The following is an 18,152-nucleotide window of genomic DNA, read 5'->3' as shown; positions in this document are numbered from 1 at the left end:
AAAGAAGTGATGTATTTCTAAAAGAAGCAAACTACGCTGTTAGGAACATCTCTACGAATTTGTAAAACGTTTCGTATCGGTAGACGATGCTCTTCAAGTCCATGGGTCATGAATTGGTAAGTTCCATAGGAATGTGGTCAGGTGAGTCCCCCATAAGACAATGGCTTGTACCGTTTTTGTTTTTGTTGCACGGTGGCCCATGGTGGCCCCTGTTCCTACTGACGTATAGAATTTATACCTTTGCACACAAACTCTTGCATGCTTGTTGAAGTTTTGTGATGATACATACCACTCGGTCTCATGGGTCACTGATTATTTTGAAAATATTTATACCTTACTGTTGCTCCAAAGATCCGTGACGCACATTGATTTTACAGCTTGAAATATACGGTTTAGTGTACGTCATTTCGTGACAAAGTTAAACAAAACCAGCTCCTCTCCATGACAGGTTCATTATGACGGCGACTGCCTTGACACGCCCATTTTGATGCAGCATAAAACAGCGAGTAGGACGGGTGAACTGACCCTCCAAGTGGCCCCAAGCAGAGCTTCACCTTGACCTTGTACTGCACAATAATGCCAAGGTTCTCCTTCTGCGCTGGGTCAGTGATTCTGGAAAAAGAAAAAGGTTTTGCACCACAACAATTTGGATTTCTTTAATTCACTGTTGGGAGGACCTACATCACTGGCAGATACCCCCTTTGCACCCAAATTGAAGGGATGAAATGTAAAGGAGAGGCATGCCTTCCCCGTATGGGGGTGCCGCAGACGTGGTGCGGAAGGGCATGCACTCACATGGTAGAGGATGCCAGGTTGGTGTCCTCGTGCTTGAGCTGGCCGTCGAGTGCGAGGCCCCGCTTGTCCTTGTTGTTGGCTAGCAAGGGCCGCAGGTAGTGCACCTTGGACAGGGTGAACCCTGGCCCCACGGGGCACCCCTCCCTGGCAAAGCGATTGGAGCGTCAGTGCACCCCACTTCTCATCCGTATCCACATTTTGCAGCCATGAACTGGGCACACAATGCTGGGGCCATAGAGTTTCGTACTAATATACACTAGAGGGAAATTTGTCACTGCAGTTGCGTTCCGTCGTGGGCACCGCCATGGCAGCGAGCGATGTTCCTCGCATACTTGACTTGGCTAGCCACATGGCTTTATTTTGCACTTGGAAGCCAAAATCAACAGCAATTGTAACATTGTTTACTTGTTCGTCCACCATAAAGCTTCTAAATAATCCTTGACAAATAAATATTTTGGAACTCTATTTTTATAATAATTCACATTTAAATAATCTTTTACAAAAAAATTCTAGCTTTTTTTAAGCCACAGGCAACTTTTCAGCCCATTCACAAGCCATGCCAAGGACAAGAGGAACGTGCCTCCCTGGTACATGACAGAATGCTTGCTGAAGCGCGGCTCCCCTAGACAGTGGCACCAGATTTCCCAGTACATCTGTATTATATGTGTACGTATATTACACCAGTATGTATATTAGTATGAAACTTTATGGCTGAGGCCTGCATCAAAAGTCTTGCGCTCACCAACAGGTGTCACTGAGTGGCACTAGCAAGGCACAGAGTAGGAGCAAGACAGGAGGGGAAATTTCGCTTCCCACAGTGTCCAGATAATGTCACAAGCACTAGGCAGAGGTAAAGCAAGCAGCATGTGTTACGGGAGGAGAAACTGTGCAGACGCCATGATCAGCATTCCGCGGCACAGCGAGAGTGAATTGTCATCCGACTCGTCAGATTATGCTTTCCTCTCCATCGCCGTCGCAGCTGCAAAGCTTCACAATTTGCGTTAGTTTTCACTGACATTTTCTGGTCCCCCACCATGCCAGCCGCAATGGGTGTTTGTCCTCCTACATATATTCTCACTCCGTGGAGCAAGGTAAAAGCCCTACTACACCCGGAAACAAAAAGGTGTGCTCACTCAGAGTCAATCTCGGCCACTGTGCACTTGTACTGCGCCGTTGAAAACAGGCAGATGTCGGCAAACTGGCGCACTGCAGCACAGGGGAAAGAGAAAAAGAAATGCAGGTCAGCAATGTGTCGCCATTCATTTCAACAGGATGTGCGCCTTTATGGAACGGACAAAAAGTGACCACTAGCTTTGCGTGCCATTTTTCAATGCCTAATTACCGACGCAAACATTGCAGTGTTGCTCGAAGACACGACACTAATCATTCCTTTTTTATGCTATGGTCCATTCATTTGAGGGAGCATGCTCGAGAAGACTTAGTTGCAAACTCTGTGCGTAGCTGTCATGTGTCAAACTTGCCGAGCCATTTTGACAAAGTTCCTTCCTCATTTCCATGACCTGACGCAGTCATTGGCAACATCCTGCAGGTATTGTGTCAGGTGGCTCAGCTATGATAAGTGTATATTTTTTGAGATTTACCTTCGAGCTTGCCTCCAAAAGAGAGGCAGGGAGTCTGAAAATTTTCCCTCAACGAAATCTCAATGTGGGGAACAGAGATGGAGAATGTGTACAATAGAAAAAGGCAATGTTAGCTAAGCCACTGTGCTCAGCTTGCTATGTAAGTGTCCAGGAACATCAACGAATGACTGTCAATACTTCACACTCCATCACGACAAAATCTCATTCACTGTTCTTTCTACCACCTCTTTTTTTGATTGTAGGGTTTAACGCGCCGACGCAACGCAGGCGATGAGGCGCGCCGTAGTGGAGGGCTCCGGATTAATTTTGACCACCTGGCGATCTTTAACGTGCGCCGAAATCTCGTACACACGGGCGTTTTTGCTTTTCGCCTCCATCAGAAAAGCGGCCGCCGCAGCCGGGAATCGAACCCGCGACCTCGTGCTCAGCAGCGCAACGCCTTAGCCACTGAGCCACCGCGGCGGGTCTTTCTACCACCTCTTCACACTATTTTGAAACCTGGGGAGATACTGGGAAGTGGGGCTGGTACCTTGCAACTTGACCCGCACCCACGTGTACACGCTAAGGCAGCGCCAGAGGATGGCGGAACCGCACACCTGAGACCTTGACCTTCTTGACGGTGCGGTTGGAGTTGTTTGCGATGTGCACGTTGACGGCGATGTCCTCGCCGTGGTGGTAGAGCTCCTTGTCGAGCGAGGCCTCCAGGTGCAGCTTGTTGGGCGACATGACAAACTCCTTGCTCACCTCGACGCTGGGCTGCTCGCCCTGCCGGCTGGGGGCGTACATGATCTTGCGGATGGCCAGCCGCACCGAGTTGCGCTTGTGGGGCTTGTCGTCGAGGCTGTCTGCGACGTAGCCCTTGAGCTCGTAGTCCACTCCGCAGGGCTTGCCCGTGTCCCCCGGAGCGGGCTGAAGGGTTACCGAGGCAGGACAGTGCGGCGGCAGCTCGAAGTAGAAGGGGTGCGCGTTGGGGCCCAGCTTGCGCAGCAGCCGCTCCTGCAGCCGCGTCAGGGGCCGCCCGGCTGCCTCGGGGGGTGCCGGGTAGATCTGCTCCGAGGCCAGGTACAGGTCCTTGCGGAAGGTCAGCCCCAGCACGTCCAGGTCCTCGCGGCCGTACCGGAAGGCTGCCAGCACGTGCCCAAACACCTTGCGCTCCTTCACGTAGTCCGGGTCGATCAGCACCACCCCGTCGATGGGGTCCACGCTCGTGATGTGGTCCACAAAGTCCCGCTTGCCCAGGTACATGGTGATCTTGCCATTGGGCGAGCTCTTCTTGAACACCCTGCGACAACGGGAGAGGAGAAGGGACTGTACTGCACATGGCTACCGCGCTATGTGGGGTGCACGTACCGGGTTCCCCCCTGCCTCCTGCAGGGCTCATCCATGGCGACGTCTGCTCCGGCTGCCCCTCCTTCCGCATCCTCCATGCTTCACTGCACAGCTGCTGACCCCTGCAGCGAGGAGCGAAGACGGTGCAAAGTTAGGCACACTGTGACCACCACATTTCTCCGATCTGTTGAAATGCAGCTTTACGGTTTGGAGCCAAGTGTGAAGAAACCTAGTGCCTTTGACACCTTAACGAAGGGTGCGGTGCCTTGCAGAGCAGTGTGTCCACAACTGCACTGCCTCAAGTGGTAGTATTTTAAAGTTGTCTACTTAAATCCTGCTGCCCATTTTTTTTTCCTCATTTCAAACAAAATGGAAAGCATTCACAGAAAATGGCAGAGCAACTGACCGACCTAGGGGGAAAGCATCTCCAGCATTAATGAAGGCCATATCGACCTTTTCTGATTTTCTCGCAGTTTCGAATTTTTTGCTCACACTGTCATTTGAGAAAAATCCCTGTCATTCAAAATGTTGGTGCCGCATTTGTATTTGTGTCAGGGATAGCATTTAAACAGATTCTTATAGATGGTATTCACTGAAAAGTTTTGCTGTTAATTTCTTTGCTTGGCAACACTGGAAACGGCCACGGACATGGTGCAGCTTGTGCCACTGCGCCCGTACGCAGCAGAGAGAAAAAAAAAGAAAACACCGTCTGCTTCGTTTCAACCCAATTCTCAACAGTGGTGTCAATAGACATCTCACATTGGAGTCGAGGCATTACTTTGCATTTAGTGGGGTAGAGTTTGGAGCATGCACAAGTACCGCCATCCAGCGGAGCTCAACACAACCAGTGATGGCGCACTCACATGGTTGCTTGCATGCGTGCTTCGCCAGTGAATACAACTTGTATTATAATTTGAAGCTGGCATTCTTTTATGCTTTTTGAAGTAGGATCTGACCCATGTACAAAGAGCAGGAAAAAGGAATACTACTTGAAAAATTACTTCTTCATTCAAAAAAGGCACGTGTTTCATTTGCCCGGCACATTGCTTCTATTGCCACGAGGGCACGCCGGCATGCTCAAGCCGATTTTTCACCCTGTCCAAACGTTTTAAGTGAGCATCCTGTTTTCTTGGGTTGCCACTCATCCAAACCATTTGTGAGAGGCACAGCACCACTGCACAACAAACTCTTGCAGTGCCAACCTTGCTCAAAACGTATTAACGAATGGCGCTTGTCTATGGCACACGGAAGGTTACAACCAATAACCTCTAAGAACACTTGCAGGAGCTCATGGCCAGTTTAGATTATTCTCGACGCAAAGCAATTGCCACCTGCCACAGAAAGACGGGCTGCGCTAAAAAGGAAATGTTTTCGTATCACAAAAGAACCCGCAAATTAAACACACTCTGAATAACAGCCACCAGAACAAATTTCTCAGGTGGTTTTCATGACAGCCACTAGCCATTGTAAGCCGTACGGTCGGTCAACTCAGCTATGGCCCATACTTCATACTAAATAAAGGCCAGTGTGCCCCCCTATTACGTGCAAAGACAAACAATTTACATCCCTCAGGCTTGTGTCACAGCTGCCACAATGGCTTGTGTCACAATGGCACAGCTGCCCATAATACGTCATAGGTTCTAGTGCAAGAAATGAACTAGTGGGTCACATGGCCATCCTCTTTTTTCTTATACAGCTAATTTGAGTGAAGTTTGCATTAAAAGTTGCGTCAGTGTTATTCTAACGAGGCAATCTTTTAGATGAACCAAACTTGCATTTTGTCTTCACGACCTCTCCAACAAGTGTTAAAATTTTGTCTGGTTTCCCCTGAATCAACCGAAGTTCAATTTTGTAATCACTACTACAGTTGGTCTCTTTTTTTTGCCTGCTCAAAGCAGCTTTGAGCAGCTCCCAGCAGCTCCGTATTTTATTTGCCCATAGAACATCTATGGAGGGAGCAGTTTGGGGCTGCCTGGAACTGCTCAGAGCTGCTCTGAACAGGCAAAAAAAAGAGACCTAGTATTAGCTACCTGGTGCCAAAACAAGGCCAAAGCATGCCGTAACAGCAGTTTGCCTCAATACAACACGCTCAATCAAATACATCAGCATTTCTTTTGTTTTTTTTATTACAGCATCAGTTGTAAAGTCCATGAAGGCTGCAGCCATTTGCATACACCACGTTGACATAAGTCCCAGTTGGGTATTGCTCAGTGTCTGCACATACATAAAGAGTAATGCATATCGACCGAAGAGGATTGACCAAAGCTGGTAAAAGCTAATCAAATAACGATCAATTAATCCACTGGTCAGTTCAATTAATATCAATTCATTCATCATGGCACATGTGCAGTTGTCCTGCAAGCATATTTATTTATTTCACCATATTTCAGACATATTTATTTCACCAATTACAACAATCACTCAGGCAGAATGTACGTTTTTACTTTTTACACATGCAAGCTGTGCAATTTTTCACAGAAATACAGCTGATTTTAGACCTCCACAGAATGCCCCAGCTAACAATTACCACACATATTCGTGGGATTTTTGTCATTTACACGTAAAGCAAACACATGCCTCAAACTCCCTATTCGTTTTAATAAGATATTTCATGTTCCGTATGCGTTTTCATCCGGACTTTTTATTTTTAAAAGCGCTCTAAGTTCGGAGGAAGCAGCAGCATATAATCTGTTCCCCACAAACTCCTAACGCCATGTCTTAGATAAACCTGCAGCAATTTCGCTAGTTTCAAATATTCGCTCCATGCTAGCTTGAGAAAGGACAGCGCGTACGAGGCGGAATCGAATGCCGGCGTTCCGCCTGATGTTCCCATGGCCGCAGTCGCCAATACATACAAAAATGCCCTACTACTTCCTGTACGGTTATTCGCAATAAACAGAAAAGAACGAAGGAAAAAAAAAAAAAACTCGCTCAATGTGCCCGCTGCTCTCTTGCGCAAGGTTCATTCTCCCCCAAGCAAACGACCGACAGGCGGTAATTCAATTCAGGCTATGGCGACACGATGGCACGCGACGGAACCGGCCGCGCTTAATAGTGCAGACGACATCCTCAAAGCCGCAGTATGCAGCCCATATTCGATTACCACAGCTCTTAGCAGGACGTATGCTCGCCCCACTAAGTGCTCGCGAAAGGACCGATATTTCCCAGCTAGGGAATAAATATCGCACGGTTGTGGTGGCTAGGGCCACCGTTGCACGACATTCCGCGCGGTCGCGCGCAGCTGAGGCCACAGAGGTACTCCAGACTCGAACGGTGTCACAGCGAAGAAAACTGCACGCCATGCCGCATCCTCGTCTGCGCGATTTTAATACATTCGCGGGCAAGATACAAAAACAAACGAACAAAAAAGTAGCCCGCCTAAACCGCGGAGTTTACGCGCGCGCAACAATTTCATCAATCTCGGCAGAGGTTGAGGTGGTTGAGGAGCTGTCCCCCGCCCCCCATGCCCCCCCCCCCCCTTCCCCCAGTGGGTGAGAGAAAAAGAGAAAGCAATTAATTTTTGCCTGGCCTCCCTTTTGCTTAAAAGAATCACAGATAACTCGCAGATAACGGCAGATAAAGGAGGAAAAAAATAAGCTTCACACCCCCTCCCCGACGCCGTTTGCGTTGTTAGCAACAGACGGAAGTCTACCTTCCCCAGCCCTCGCAGCGCTCCTTTGAGGAGTTTCTACTATTTCTACAGCCAAAGAAACTCCATGGTTTTTTTACTACAATATTAATGGGAATAAATGTTTTAAACAAACAATGTATTCGCTAGTTCCCGAAAGTGCTTCCTAGAAAAAGCTGCATTTTTGTTAATTTCAAGATAAACGCTTATTCCTCGTCCTCTCTCCTTTAAGTTTATTCATCATCATCATCATCACTCGCGAGTTTGCTCTAGAAGCTTCTAGAGCATTATAATTAAACGAACTGGTGCATTTGGCTACTATAATTCGGCCATTCGGTTTCCCGTGTTTACTAAATTCACACCCCGAACAACCCAAAGACATGAGGGCCGTAGAGTTTTGAGGTCGAGCAACAGTAGGAAAGGCCCTCCGAGCTCAGAAATAGACGCCACTCACACCACAAGACAGTGCCAGTTGGATCCGGTGAAGCCCCGTCGACGGCACGTGGTCAAGCGGGTAAAGAAGCAGCATTTTTTTCTGCGGCTGGGCAGATGACCGCGGCGTCAACGAGCAAAACGCTTCAGTTGACGCGGTTGAAGGCAGCTCGCAGCGGAGCGAGGTAGGACGTATTTACTGTTGTGGGCTCGCGCTGTGCTGCAGTCATACGTGGGTACCATGAGTGATACCCCCAACAATCCAACGAGGCCTAATTCGAGCCTTAAACTTCCCCGTGGTCTTCTGAGCCTCAGTGGAACACCTCTACCCCATGGAGCTCGGTTACCCTCCCTCGGTGGTCCCAAGGATCTGACTCTTCCTGGAAGTGCTCCCAAAACACGCAGGACCTTCGCTGCCAATGTGGCAGCCCCAAGGAGAGCACCTACCCTAAAGGGAGCAGATAGACCGGCAAAAGGTCGGGACGACGCAGCGGGAAAGCCCCACCACCAAGGAGGCAGCCGCCAGCCTGATCAGGGCCACTCATCCAAGCGCCCGCCTCGCCGCGAATCGCCGCGCTTCATCCAGAGCGAGGGGGCTATATTCGCTCACGGCGTGGACGGCTGTACCAAGACTACGGTGGGATTTCCCTTATGGAACAGCGGTGGGTTTAAGTCTGAGCACATGGGGAAACTGAAGCTACATAACCCACCCAGCACAACAACCTCCTTGATGTCTGAGCAGAAGGTTGAGGACCAAAAGAAGCTTGACCTTCTCCTTAGGAGTGACTTCATAGATGATGGCCCCGCTGAGGTATCACGGCTAGGCCCAACCACATTGCCCCTGCCACTACCAGCTGTGGAGCAAAAGCCATTAGTCAAGTTGGAAGTGCCAGTCATCAAGCAGGAACACATGGAAGGGTTGGTCGTGGCCAAGGAAATGCCAAGCGCAGCTCTGAGGCGCTTGGCCCCAGCTGATCTGTTCACAGACCCTAATTTGCCAGACAGAGGGCAGCTACTGTTCTTCCAGCTTCCAGACAGTTTGCCTGGTCTCAACACACCATATGAGCAACCCGGAAGGGAAGGAGTTCCACGTCAGGATCCCAGTCTTGGAAAGACGGGGGAGGAACATGACACACTCCATGGCCAAATTAAGCTGCAACACTTTCCTGAAGCGTACGTCGGCAAGCTGCAGGTCCTCAAGTCGGGACGTGTTCGACTGCTGCTTGGTGCTGTGGCCCTCACTGTTGACCTGGGCACTCAAACGTCGTTTCGACAGGACCTTGTATCCTTAAGGCAGCCAGAGGTTGGAGGCACCAATGCATACAACTTGGGACCGGTTAAGCATAAACTTATCTGCCTCCCTGATATGGAGCACCTTCTAGCAGCAAGTTCAAGTGTGCCGTGTAACGACCTACACAACAGTCAACACTTTCTGTCTTCCTAATGCACTTTGCCACGATGGTGCAGGATTGGGAGGCATCAGCAATCATCTTGGATGGTCTGGATGCGACACAGAAGGCACAGTGTCTATGAACATTTAGAAGGGCATCAGCATGGAAAAATAAAAGGTCTTGAAACAAACTTCAAAGCTTCCCTGTACTTTGTCTTTCTGAATTATTCTTCAGTTGAATGTCTGTTGGTCAGTAGCTTCAGCAGGCCTGATGGCCATTTCTGGCTTCTGACCAACCCCTTGGGAGGGCATATGCCAATTTTGTAGCCAAAGCTGACATTGGTTCATACTGAGAAGAGGCTTTTTGCAGCAGTGGAATTTTGGAGAGCTCACACACCACACAGTGTTGTGTTTGAACTCTTGCGACCCTCTGTCTAAGCAAGCCAGTCAAACCTGGTGTTGCGTGTGAACACATTGATGCTGTTCCAACCCTGTTCCAACCCTCTGTTAGACGAAGCCAGCAAACTTGCTCGCGGTGCAGTGTTTTCCTAGCATCCTGGTGAACCAGGGTTCAAGTCCAGCTAGCCCAGGTCCTTTTTTTTTTTTTCGTTTCATGTTATGCAATGTTTTTTGAATGATTTTCCTATCTTTGTCAGTTTCAACAATCAATTTCCAAAGATTTGATGGCTTTGCCCCATTTAGAAACAGTCTTGGCAACTATTGTATTATTTTTGAAAACAGCGTGGTTTTGCCCCTTGTATGTTCATTTTGGCTGTTACTGTTTGAAGTTTTGGTGTTCCTTTTTTTTTTTTTTGGGGGGGGGGGGGGGGGCTTATTTTGTGTACATGTATTGTCTACTCCCCCTTTTGGAGCTACTGTGAGAATCCTCTCCCTTCACACAATCTTTTGTAAAATGCTGATATATGGTGGAAGGTCACTTTTGCTCAACCGATTCTGTCTTCTTGCACCATCCTATTCGAGGATGTGTCACTTGTGACACAAATATAATAGTTTTACCTTTTCTAGCCCTCCATGCAGACGAGTTAAGTGTCGCATCTAATTCCAATATCAACTGCGAGATTTCGGTCTATGACCACCACAATTTCCAGCACCAAACACCACCACCTCCATCAATATGGCTCAGTCTTGTAATGCTTGTTGTTCAGAAGGCCTGGCAGCCGTTTCTATCTGATTGACAGATCCTTGCGAGGAAACTGGCCATTCATGGTCAAGGCGAGCACTTGCACTATTAGAAGCCATAAAACACCAGCAGTTCTTTCATAATTTTCTTAAATTCTTGATAGCACACTTATTTCTAGACTGAGAAGATGCTGGGTTGCATCCCATTTATCATATTTGGCCAAAGCACTCCCCCCGCCCCCTTTAGCACTTGAAGCTCGTCCAATAAAGTTCATTCAATCAATCATGACGAACCATGTCTGTTGATCTTGCGTGCCACTGAGCCTTTGCAGCTTGGTGTCATTCTTTCGTGACAAATTCTGCTCAAAAATTCTTATAGAAACACTAAGAAATGGGCTGGCAAAAAGCAGATTTATCAGGACAGAACGAGATCAACATAAAACAGTGATAGACACTAAACCGCAACGAAAACGAAGAATGAGCTGCGGTGTACGAAAAGGTAAGAGCAGTATTTCTGACACCCATGTTCCCCCACACCTCCACAAAGCACTCTTGAGGCTGTGTTTACATGTGTGCAAATGTAGCTATTCCTCCATGATTTCGCAGATGGCCTTCATTGCTGCTGGTGCCCTATTGAGAGCCCTCAATGGAGGCACAGGGTACGCCCTTTAAACCGTTACCGGCTTCCACCTAGTGTTTCCACATTAGTAGACCAGCGGTGGGCTTGGATTTTGCTCTGTTGTTCCAAATTGTACTGGACTAACTGAACTACGTGGCACCGGAGAACTCGTGATTGAAAATTTCAGTGCAGAAAAAACAAGACAGGAAACAGCGTACACTCGTTAGTGCTCTGTCTCGTTTTCAAACCTCACGCAGTGAAATTTTCAATTTTGAACCCATTCCGAATCGTCCAGCTTTCTCTTATTCTAACACACCCACAAAGTTCCTGGGCGAGCCCTTACACTCTTGGTAGGGTGTGACGGAGCGGAGGCTGTGGTTATTCCTTGTGAGAGAAACTGCTAAAGTCGTATGACAAATTTACTAGCCCATAAACAAACCAACTGTGGAGACGTACACCCCACACGAATTGAACTTCAGAAGCGTGCTTTTAGGCCCCCCACCTTTTAAAGTGAAAGCATTAAATGGCCCCCTGAGCAGAAAAGTTGCCATCCATTATATAGCGAGACGACTCCTACAATGGCCAACAGTGCAAAGAGAATAAAAGTAAGTTAAATGAGGCGAACAGACAGAGAGAGAGAAACTTTATTTGGAACTAAAGGTGGTTGAGACAACCCAATTACAGGTCGTCTTCAGCGAATGCTGAACTCAGCTCCAGTGCATTTCTGATGCACCGCACCGGAGCCAACTGTTCCTCAAAAGTGGAGGCGAGAGTCAGCCAGGTTGGGTCAATGGGATATGGCAGCTGCGTCGGTTTGTGTAAGTCAGGAATGCTGGGAATAGTGCAGGGACGTTCCCATAGGATATGCTGCTGATTGGGATATCCACCACAGTGTTTGCAGGCTGGTGGTTCTTGTTCCCTTCCTTTAGAGAAAAGATATTCGGGCGTGGGTGGGAATTGAGTCTAGGACCTCCGGAATGCGAGTTGCGCACACAGCATTGATGCCTACTGTACTCCATGGCTCTAGCAGACTACAGGTGGACCTAGTAAAAGCGCTGCGGCCTTCGAATTTGAGAACATTAACAACCGGTACATGCAGCTCGACGTACAGTGAGTTTGACATTGCTTGGCATGTCGTTCAGCTCAACATAAGGCAACCACCTGTCAAGTCCAAACAACTCAGGTAGGTTGGCCAGTGACCATACAGCAGCTGTCAGAAGCTCATGGCTGATTCAGCAGTTCTTATGTGGCTGCGATGTCAACATAACCAACCGAAATTCTCAGGTACCCACTCGGTGAAATTGGCCACTGACAGCAGCTGCCATCACTGGCGCACAGCCGATTCACCAACTCTCACGGGCTGTGGTGTCAACACTCCCGCGTGAAGACGCGTTCTGCGGCATTAAATTGGACATTAATGCTTTCCCACTTACAGCTCACAAGAAGTGCCTAGAGATCCCCAGACTATTACTATTATTAGTATTGTTAGTATTATTATTATTTATTTAGCATCAAACATTCCCTTGCTGTAGTTACAACACAACTTCTTTTGGAGCTGGCTGTTGTCCCGTGCAAGCCAAGGATTCCAACTTAGCTAGGTAAAGGATAACTAAGCTGGCACTTGTCCAACAACTCTCCAAAAGAGAAAAGTTTGGTTACTAATACACTTACTTCTGAAAAGCAAAATAATTACGCTACATTTCCTGCGGTAAAAAGTATGTGATTTCATACACACTTAGCCGCACAGGGTTAGTTTTGACACGAACACTGGAAAGATTTTGTCTGACCACTCTACTAGACATACAGCTGGGAGTGCTGCTGGTGCTGATGAAGCAAGAGCATGCAACTTTTTAGGACATGTCAGTTTGATTCATCCAGTTTCATCCAATTTAACCAGACTCCCGTATCCGCTTCACCATTCATTTATTCATTCAGAAGTATAATTTTGTTTTTAGTGAGCAAAACACCAGAACATGGAGCATACCAATAAGAAGTGGATGTGGCGGTTGTGGTGTTTAACAAAAAAATTCACACAACTTGTACTAGTGGTGCAAGGCTGGAGAAACAGCAGAGCTGGTCGCCCCTCTCCCTTCGTCGGAGACTCGGCTGCTGCACCTGACATGGATTTCTGAACTTTCCGCTGAAAGTTCTTCGTGACTGTCAGGCCCACATCGTTTTGTCCACAGGCTTTCACATCTCTCCCACAGTGAACTGCGTTAGCGCGCGCTGGATCCCGCATTTTTTATTCCTGCTTAAACCTCAAATAAATAAGTGCTTAGATGAACAATTACCTTAGAAGAACAAAAAAAAAAAAGTGCTGGCCTTTCGATACTGTCTTGAAGTGATTGATTCTGTGTTGAAGACTTGGCGATTGAAAGTTTCATTAATTTCACACTGCTCTTGCTGCCTCAGTGCTGTAGTGGCATAGACACTTTTATACTTCCTTTTCAACTACAAGTATTACAAAAAAAAAGTCATTTTTCATTTTAAAGGTAGAACGTATATCGCGTTGCAGTTCACATAATTTCCCAGGTGGTTAAAGGTAATGCAGGAAAGCAAGAAGTTATTCGCCGCATCTGGGCATCAGCGTTTCTGTGCTTGCAAAGGAAACAGAGAGAGGAACCTTCAATGCTTTTGGAACCACTGGAAGTTGGACGGCCAGAATCTCCAGGCAGACGAAGTATTTATCAGATAAAAGCAACCACAAGCAACCCCACCCCAAGCAAGGCTGTATTTGCTTGGTCCTCTGCCTTGGTCTGTGTACACACACCGAGCGTCTCGGCCTTCAACCTCGGCCGTTGGTTTCTTCTGTTTACAGAATGGCATCTTAAACTCTCAGGGGGAGCAAAAAAAAAAAAAAGATTGTCATTCAGCTTTGCACACATGATTGGACGGTGACGCTATAAAGATACAAATGAAAATGGTATTGCAAAATGAATTACAAATGTGCTCCACATTGCAATCTGACGATATTTTACTTATAAGAGTACTGTCCGCTGCGCAGTCCCAAAGAGTTGAAGAAACGAAAGATTTTCTTCTAATTTGTGATTTGGCCTTCGCCTGAACTTTGAAGGATTGCACTTTTATCCTGGCAGACAAACAGGGCTGCCCGTTCTGCGGCACCTTTGTGATGCAGCTGGGAAAGCTTAGGAGTGACGGCTTCATGTTATTTGTATTAAAACTGTGGCCGATAGTTCACCTCAATGCCTGCCAAGATAAAACTTCCCAAAATTTTGCACCGATTTTTAGAGCATCGTCTGTCTGTGTAGTGTCTGTATCGTCTGTTTGCGCTTTAAACATGAACCAGATCCAACTAGCTCAACTTTCCGTTCTGAAGTTTTAGAGCAAAGCTGTATACCTCTTCCGCCCAACGGTTTCATCCCCGTTGGCGGAAATGCCAAGGCGCCAAGGCCTAAGACGCCGAGCGCATGCGTCAGGCTAATCAGGCATGCAGCACAGAGCTCAGAATTTATATAAGGAAACCACAAAACAAGCATTGAAACCGCATTATGTAAGACAAGGCGTCTATCAACAATGGGACTTTCCCCACCATGTGTTCCTGGTAAAGATTATGTTTGCAGATTATCTTTGAAGGCTAGATAGGACTAGTGTCACTAAATAGTGCATGCGTTGGGTTAGGCAGGACCCAGCATTTGCCGCCAGAGAAGTCGAGCTTTGTGTCAGTAGATAAGGTCAAGACATCAACGGCGGCCATTTTGGTGTTGATTAGTGTTGCAAGATTGCCGCTTCTACGGCCTCGCCACTCGCTTGGATCGGGTCCGTTGTTAACAACACTGCCGAAGATGCAGCAGAATGGCATCTTCGGACACACTTCTGCTACTGGCACGCTGTTTTCGCTATCTTTGATTCGCATTCGGTACGATTTCAGTCGCGCGCAGCCGCAGAGCAGGGAGGGCAAGCTAGGCCTACCAGAGTTGCCGTCTAAAACGCATAAACAACAAAAGGGCGGCGCCCGTGAACGGTCATAGTGTAAACAAATGTCACATTATGCGAACTGACTAATGATCATGGCGGCGGCGCCTTATCTAGTGACACTAGCCGAGCGCAAGCGACAAGCCCGCCGAGACAACGACAAACATTTCATACCCTCCTCCATCACCGTTTGTAGAGGTTTACCACCATAGAGTTTCATACTAATGAAACTTGAAACTATGTTTGCAACAGCTTTGCTGAACATTCACTTTCGCAGGGCGGGGTGGCGACCATTTATTGTTTTTTTTGTGTAATCCAACATCATGTAATTTGTTTTGGGATAGTTCCCATTAAAAACGAATTTGAGGTATTTTTAGTAACCTCGCTCTCCCCGTAGATACCCATGTGTTGACGGCAGGCGCAAATTGCGAATTATTTATAACTCCACAGCAGTGGCGCCCCTGCAGACCCCACCCCGAGGTTCGGCGACCCAACTACCCAACTATAGTGGATCTAGAGCCACTATAGTAGCTCTAGACCCAACCCGTCTTCTTCCACCGAACCGACAACCGAAGTTGACCGAGCGAAGCTAGTTTAGTCTCGCGCTTCTGTTGGACATTCTTAGTTAAATCTCGAAATAGAATATTGTTTTACTGGAATCAAAAAACAAAAGAAGAAAAGAGGAGCACGAGTATAAAACGATGCTCTTTCAAGGCTGTGCAGACCAGAAAAAGAACGAGAAAATTTCTTACTGACAGAAAAAGCGTCCGTGGGCAGGTAATTTTTGAATGCACAAGAATCTCGGGGGGGGGGTGTGCTTCATAGCCCACATTAAACCGTAATTATAGCTCTGAACTGTTGGGCGCAGCTGCAGTTATGAGATTTGAATAATTCACCCACAAAAACAAAAAAAAAAAAAAAAAAAAAAGGACGCTGAAATTTTCTATAGGTTGTACGGTCCAGCTTGCCTTCTGACCTCAAATCAAATTTAATGAGATCAGATCGAATTTATTTATTTTATTTGAACGCTAAAACAACTTTTTTTCCCAACGCTAAGCACTTTACAAGCTCAAATAACCCTCTCTTTTTCATTAAATAAAAAGGTTCGGTTTCACTTATATATCGTCTGAGGTTATAAAAGCGGCAACGTTGCATGTGCAGTTAGGCAAACCATGCAGTGAACACAAATAACAATGATGTGTTGAAAAGGCTTCCAGAAATGTGTTAATTTGACTACTCAGCTGAAATTGTGCGAACGTATACTAACAGATTTCGCTCACTTGCAGGTAGATCGAATTTGAGTAACTTTCACATTCGGACGTATTTCAAGTTTCGGCTCTATCCTTGTTTCTCGAAACTGGCTTCGCCATGCAAACCATATTTTACAGTTGGTAGACAGGTGAACAGCCTTGTTTGTATCTGGTATAGCAGCGAATAAAAGTTAACCGTACTGAGAAGTTTTCTTTTTCTTTCTGCACTTTAGCAAAAATAAGGGTTGCGAGGAGACCGCACATGCTTTATACGTTTTGCTTGACTTCATCAGAAAAGAAGGCATTCCGGAATTGGTTGTATTTCCTTTCCTTCTGATTTTGATCTCAAGTCATCCCTTCCTTCCCATTCTACTTCCGAACTCGGGTCCAAGGCTCCCGCATCATTTTTTTGTTATGTAAAAGTGTGTCCATTATTATATTCCTCCTGCAGGAGAATTTCATGTTGCGGCGGTTTCTTTGATGCCTAATTTTTCGTGTGAGAAATAAAAAAAAAACTCAACAACTATTTGTTATATATTTTTATTTACTTATATTATTTATTTACATTTATATTAATTCTTTTGAATTTTTTTATTTTACTTTATTATATTTTACATTTTTTGTTGAAATTTCAGATCCCCAGAGAAAAAGTATGGGTACGCTAATGCTCCACGGTGAACCAATAAATCGTGACGAGTACATGAAGCTCAGAGTATTAATAGAGTTGTCTTAGCGGCCAAGTGCAGCACGACTTTTCTCCAAGATAGAAAGCTACAGGCCATTCATGAGAAAGTTGGCTTTGCTGCACAGCATACTCTGCTAGCAGAGTACGCTGTGCAGCAAACCAGCTGACAAACCATGCCACAAAGAAGCCTCGCAGAGTGAATGTACAGCTTTCTTGTGGAAAAGCTGGGCAAGAAAAATACTAAAAACCACTGTTAGAACAGCTTTACGACACATTAGCCTCACCACCAGTTCTATAACAAGATTGACGCAAACACACGCTCCAAGGTCAACAAGATCAGAGTTTGGCAGAGTTGGAGTGGAGGGAAATATTCTGTCCTCCTCTCGTTATGGGGGAAGGGGGTGTAAATTTCCTTGTTCACGGCCTAGTGCGAGAAGGGGTATGGTACAGACTGCGCATGCTGAGTTGAGCCAGTTCATACGACCCCTCTGGATCTGCCACCTGCTCCCTAGCATCGCAGCTAGAAATATAGAGAATGCTGTTTATGCCTGCTGACATGAAGCATACGGAGTGCTAGGCATGTGGCCTCCCTTTTGCTCACTTTCTCTTTTTTGGTCAGCTTTATTTGCCTTCTGCCTACATTACTGCGGGTGAGAGTATCCATTACCAAAATGCTTTAATGTTAACTAAAAATGCAACATTGCAACCAAATTGTTACCCGCACACAACCTGCAAGGATAGGTAATTAAGTGCACTCGTGGGTGCATTCATAACTTTTAAGTTCAAAACCAGCTATAGATTTACGCGTGAATGTGTCATAAAAAGAATGCTCACAACAAATGTTACGGATTATCTGGAGTTTTTCAAATGTTATGAAAATACAAGGCCATCAATTCAACTGTTTAAATGAAAACATAAACCCTGATTTATATGCCCTGCCCATAGCACAGTTGAGCCATTAATTCGCGAAATGACGGAGAATGTCAAAAGCTTTGTAAAATAGGAAAACTTGTGAAAAAGAGAATGTCTTGAAAATCGTACATTTATTTCAACAAATTTTAACAAACAAGGCTGTAACGGACTTCTCGTGATTGAGTGGATGATACTGGCTTACTGAAGCAACTTGCCAGGTCCTACGTACTCCAAGCTACGAGATGTTCGAAGACAATAACCAGCATCTGTATCGCCATTTTCCCACATATCCGCTTGTAGTCGCAACCAGAACTAACAATCTTTGCCTTTAAACCGTATCGGCTCCATTAACAAGTGCACTGACATCATAACATTCATACCCGGAAGAATGGCGTCATTTCTGTCATTTTAGATGCGACTGCATCTCATTCACTCGCC

At 46.5% G+C, this 18,152-nt stretch overlaps 2 protein-coding genes across 2 annotated transcripts in view; one reads left to right on the top strand and one right to left on the bottom strand.

The window, feature by feature from the left end:
• Krz (beta-arrestin protein kurtz) overlaps positions 1-18,152 on the bottom strand; it is a 24,909-nt gene that overhangs the window by 3,358 nt on the left and 3,399 nt on the right. The window contains exons 2-6 of the mRNA XM_077699819.1: positions 3,747-3,847; positions 2,993-3,678; positions 1,929-2,001; positions 796-939; positions 526-612 (exon numbers count right to left, since the gene is read on the bottom strand). Of these exons, the coding sequence (XP_077555945.1) occupies positions 526-612; positions 796-939; positions 1,929-2,001; positions 2,993-3,678; positions 3,747-3,823 (1,067 nt within the window). The 5' untranslated portion in view covers positions 3,824-3,847. The remainder of the gene's footprint in view (positions 1-525; positions 613-795; positions 940-1,928; positions 2,002-2,992; positions 3,679-3,746; positions 3,848-18,152) is intronic.
• Positions 7,619-9,565, top strand: LOC144170191 (DNA-directed RNA polymerase III subunit RPC4-like). Its single transcript, XM_077699817.1, has one exon. It carries the CDS (start codon positions 8,027-8,029, stop codon positions 9,227-9,229), a length of 1,203 nt encoding a protein of 400 aa, XP_077555943.1. The 5' UTR covers positions 7,619-8,026; the 3' UTR covers positions 9,230-9,565.

This window comes from Haemaphysalis longicornis, unplaced genomic scaffold, assembly GCF_048455015.1.
Source record: "Haemaphysalis longicornis isolate Haplotype H1 unplaced genomic scaffold, Haemaphysalis longicornis Haplotype H1 scaffold_2, whole genome shotgun sequence".
NCBI lineage: Eukaryota > Metazoa > Arthropoda > Arachnida > Ixodida > Ixodidae > Haemaphysalis > Haemaphysalis longicornis.
This window is presented reverse-complemented; position numbering and strand designations above follow the sequence as displayed.

Excerpts from the sequence above, each read along its gene's own strand:
- LOC144170191 (XM_077699817.1), top strand. The coding sequence starts at position 8,027 with ATGAGTGATACCCCCAACAATCCAACGAGGCCTAATTCGAGCCTTAAA.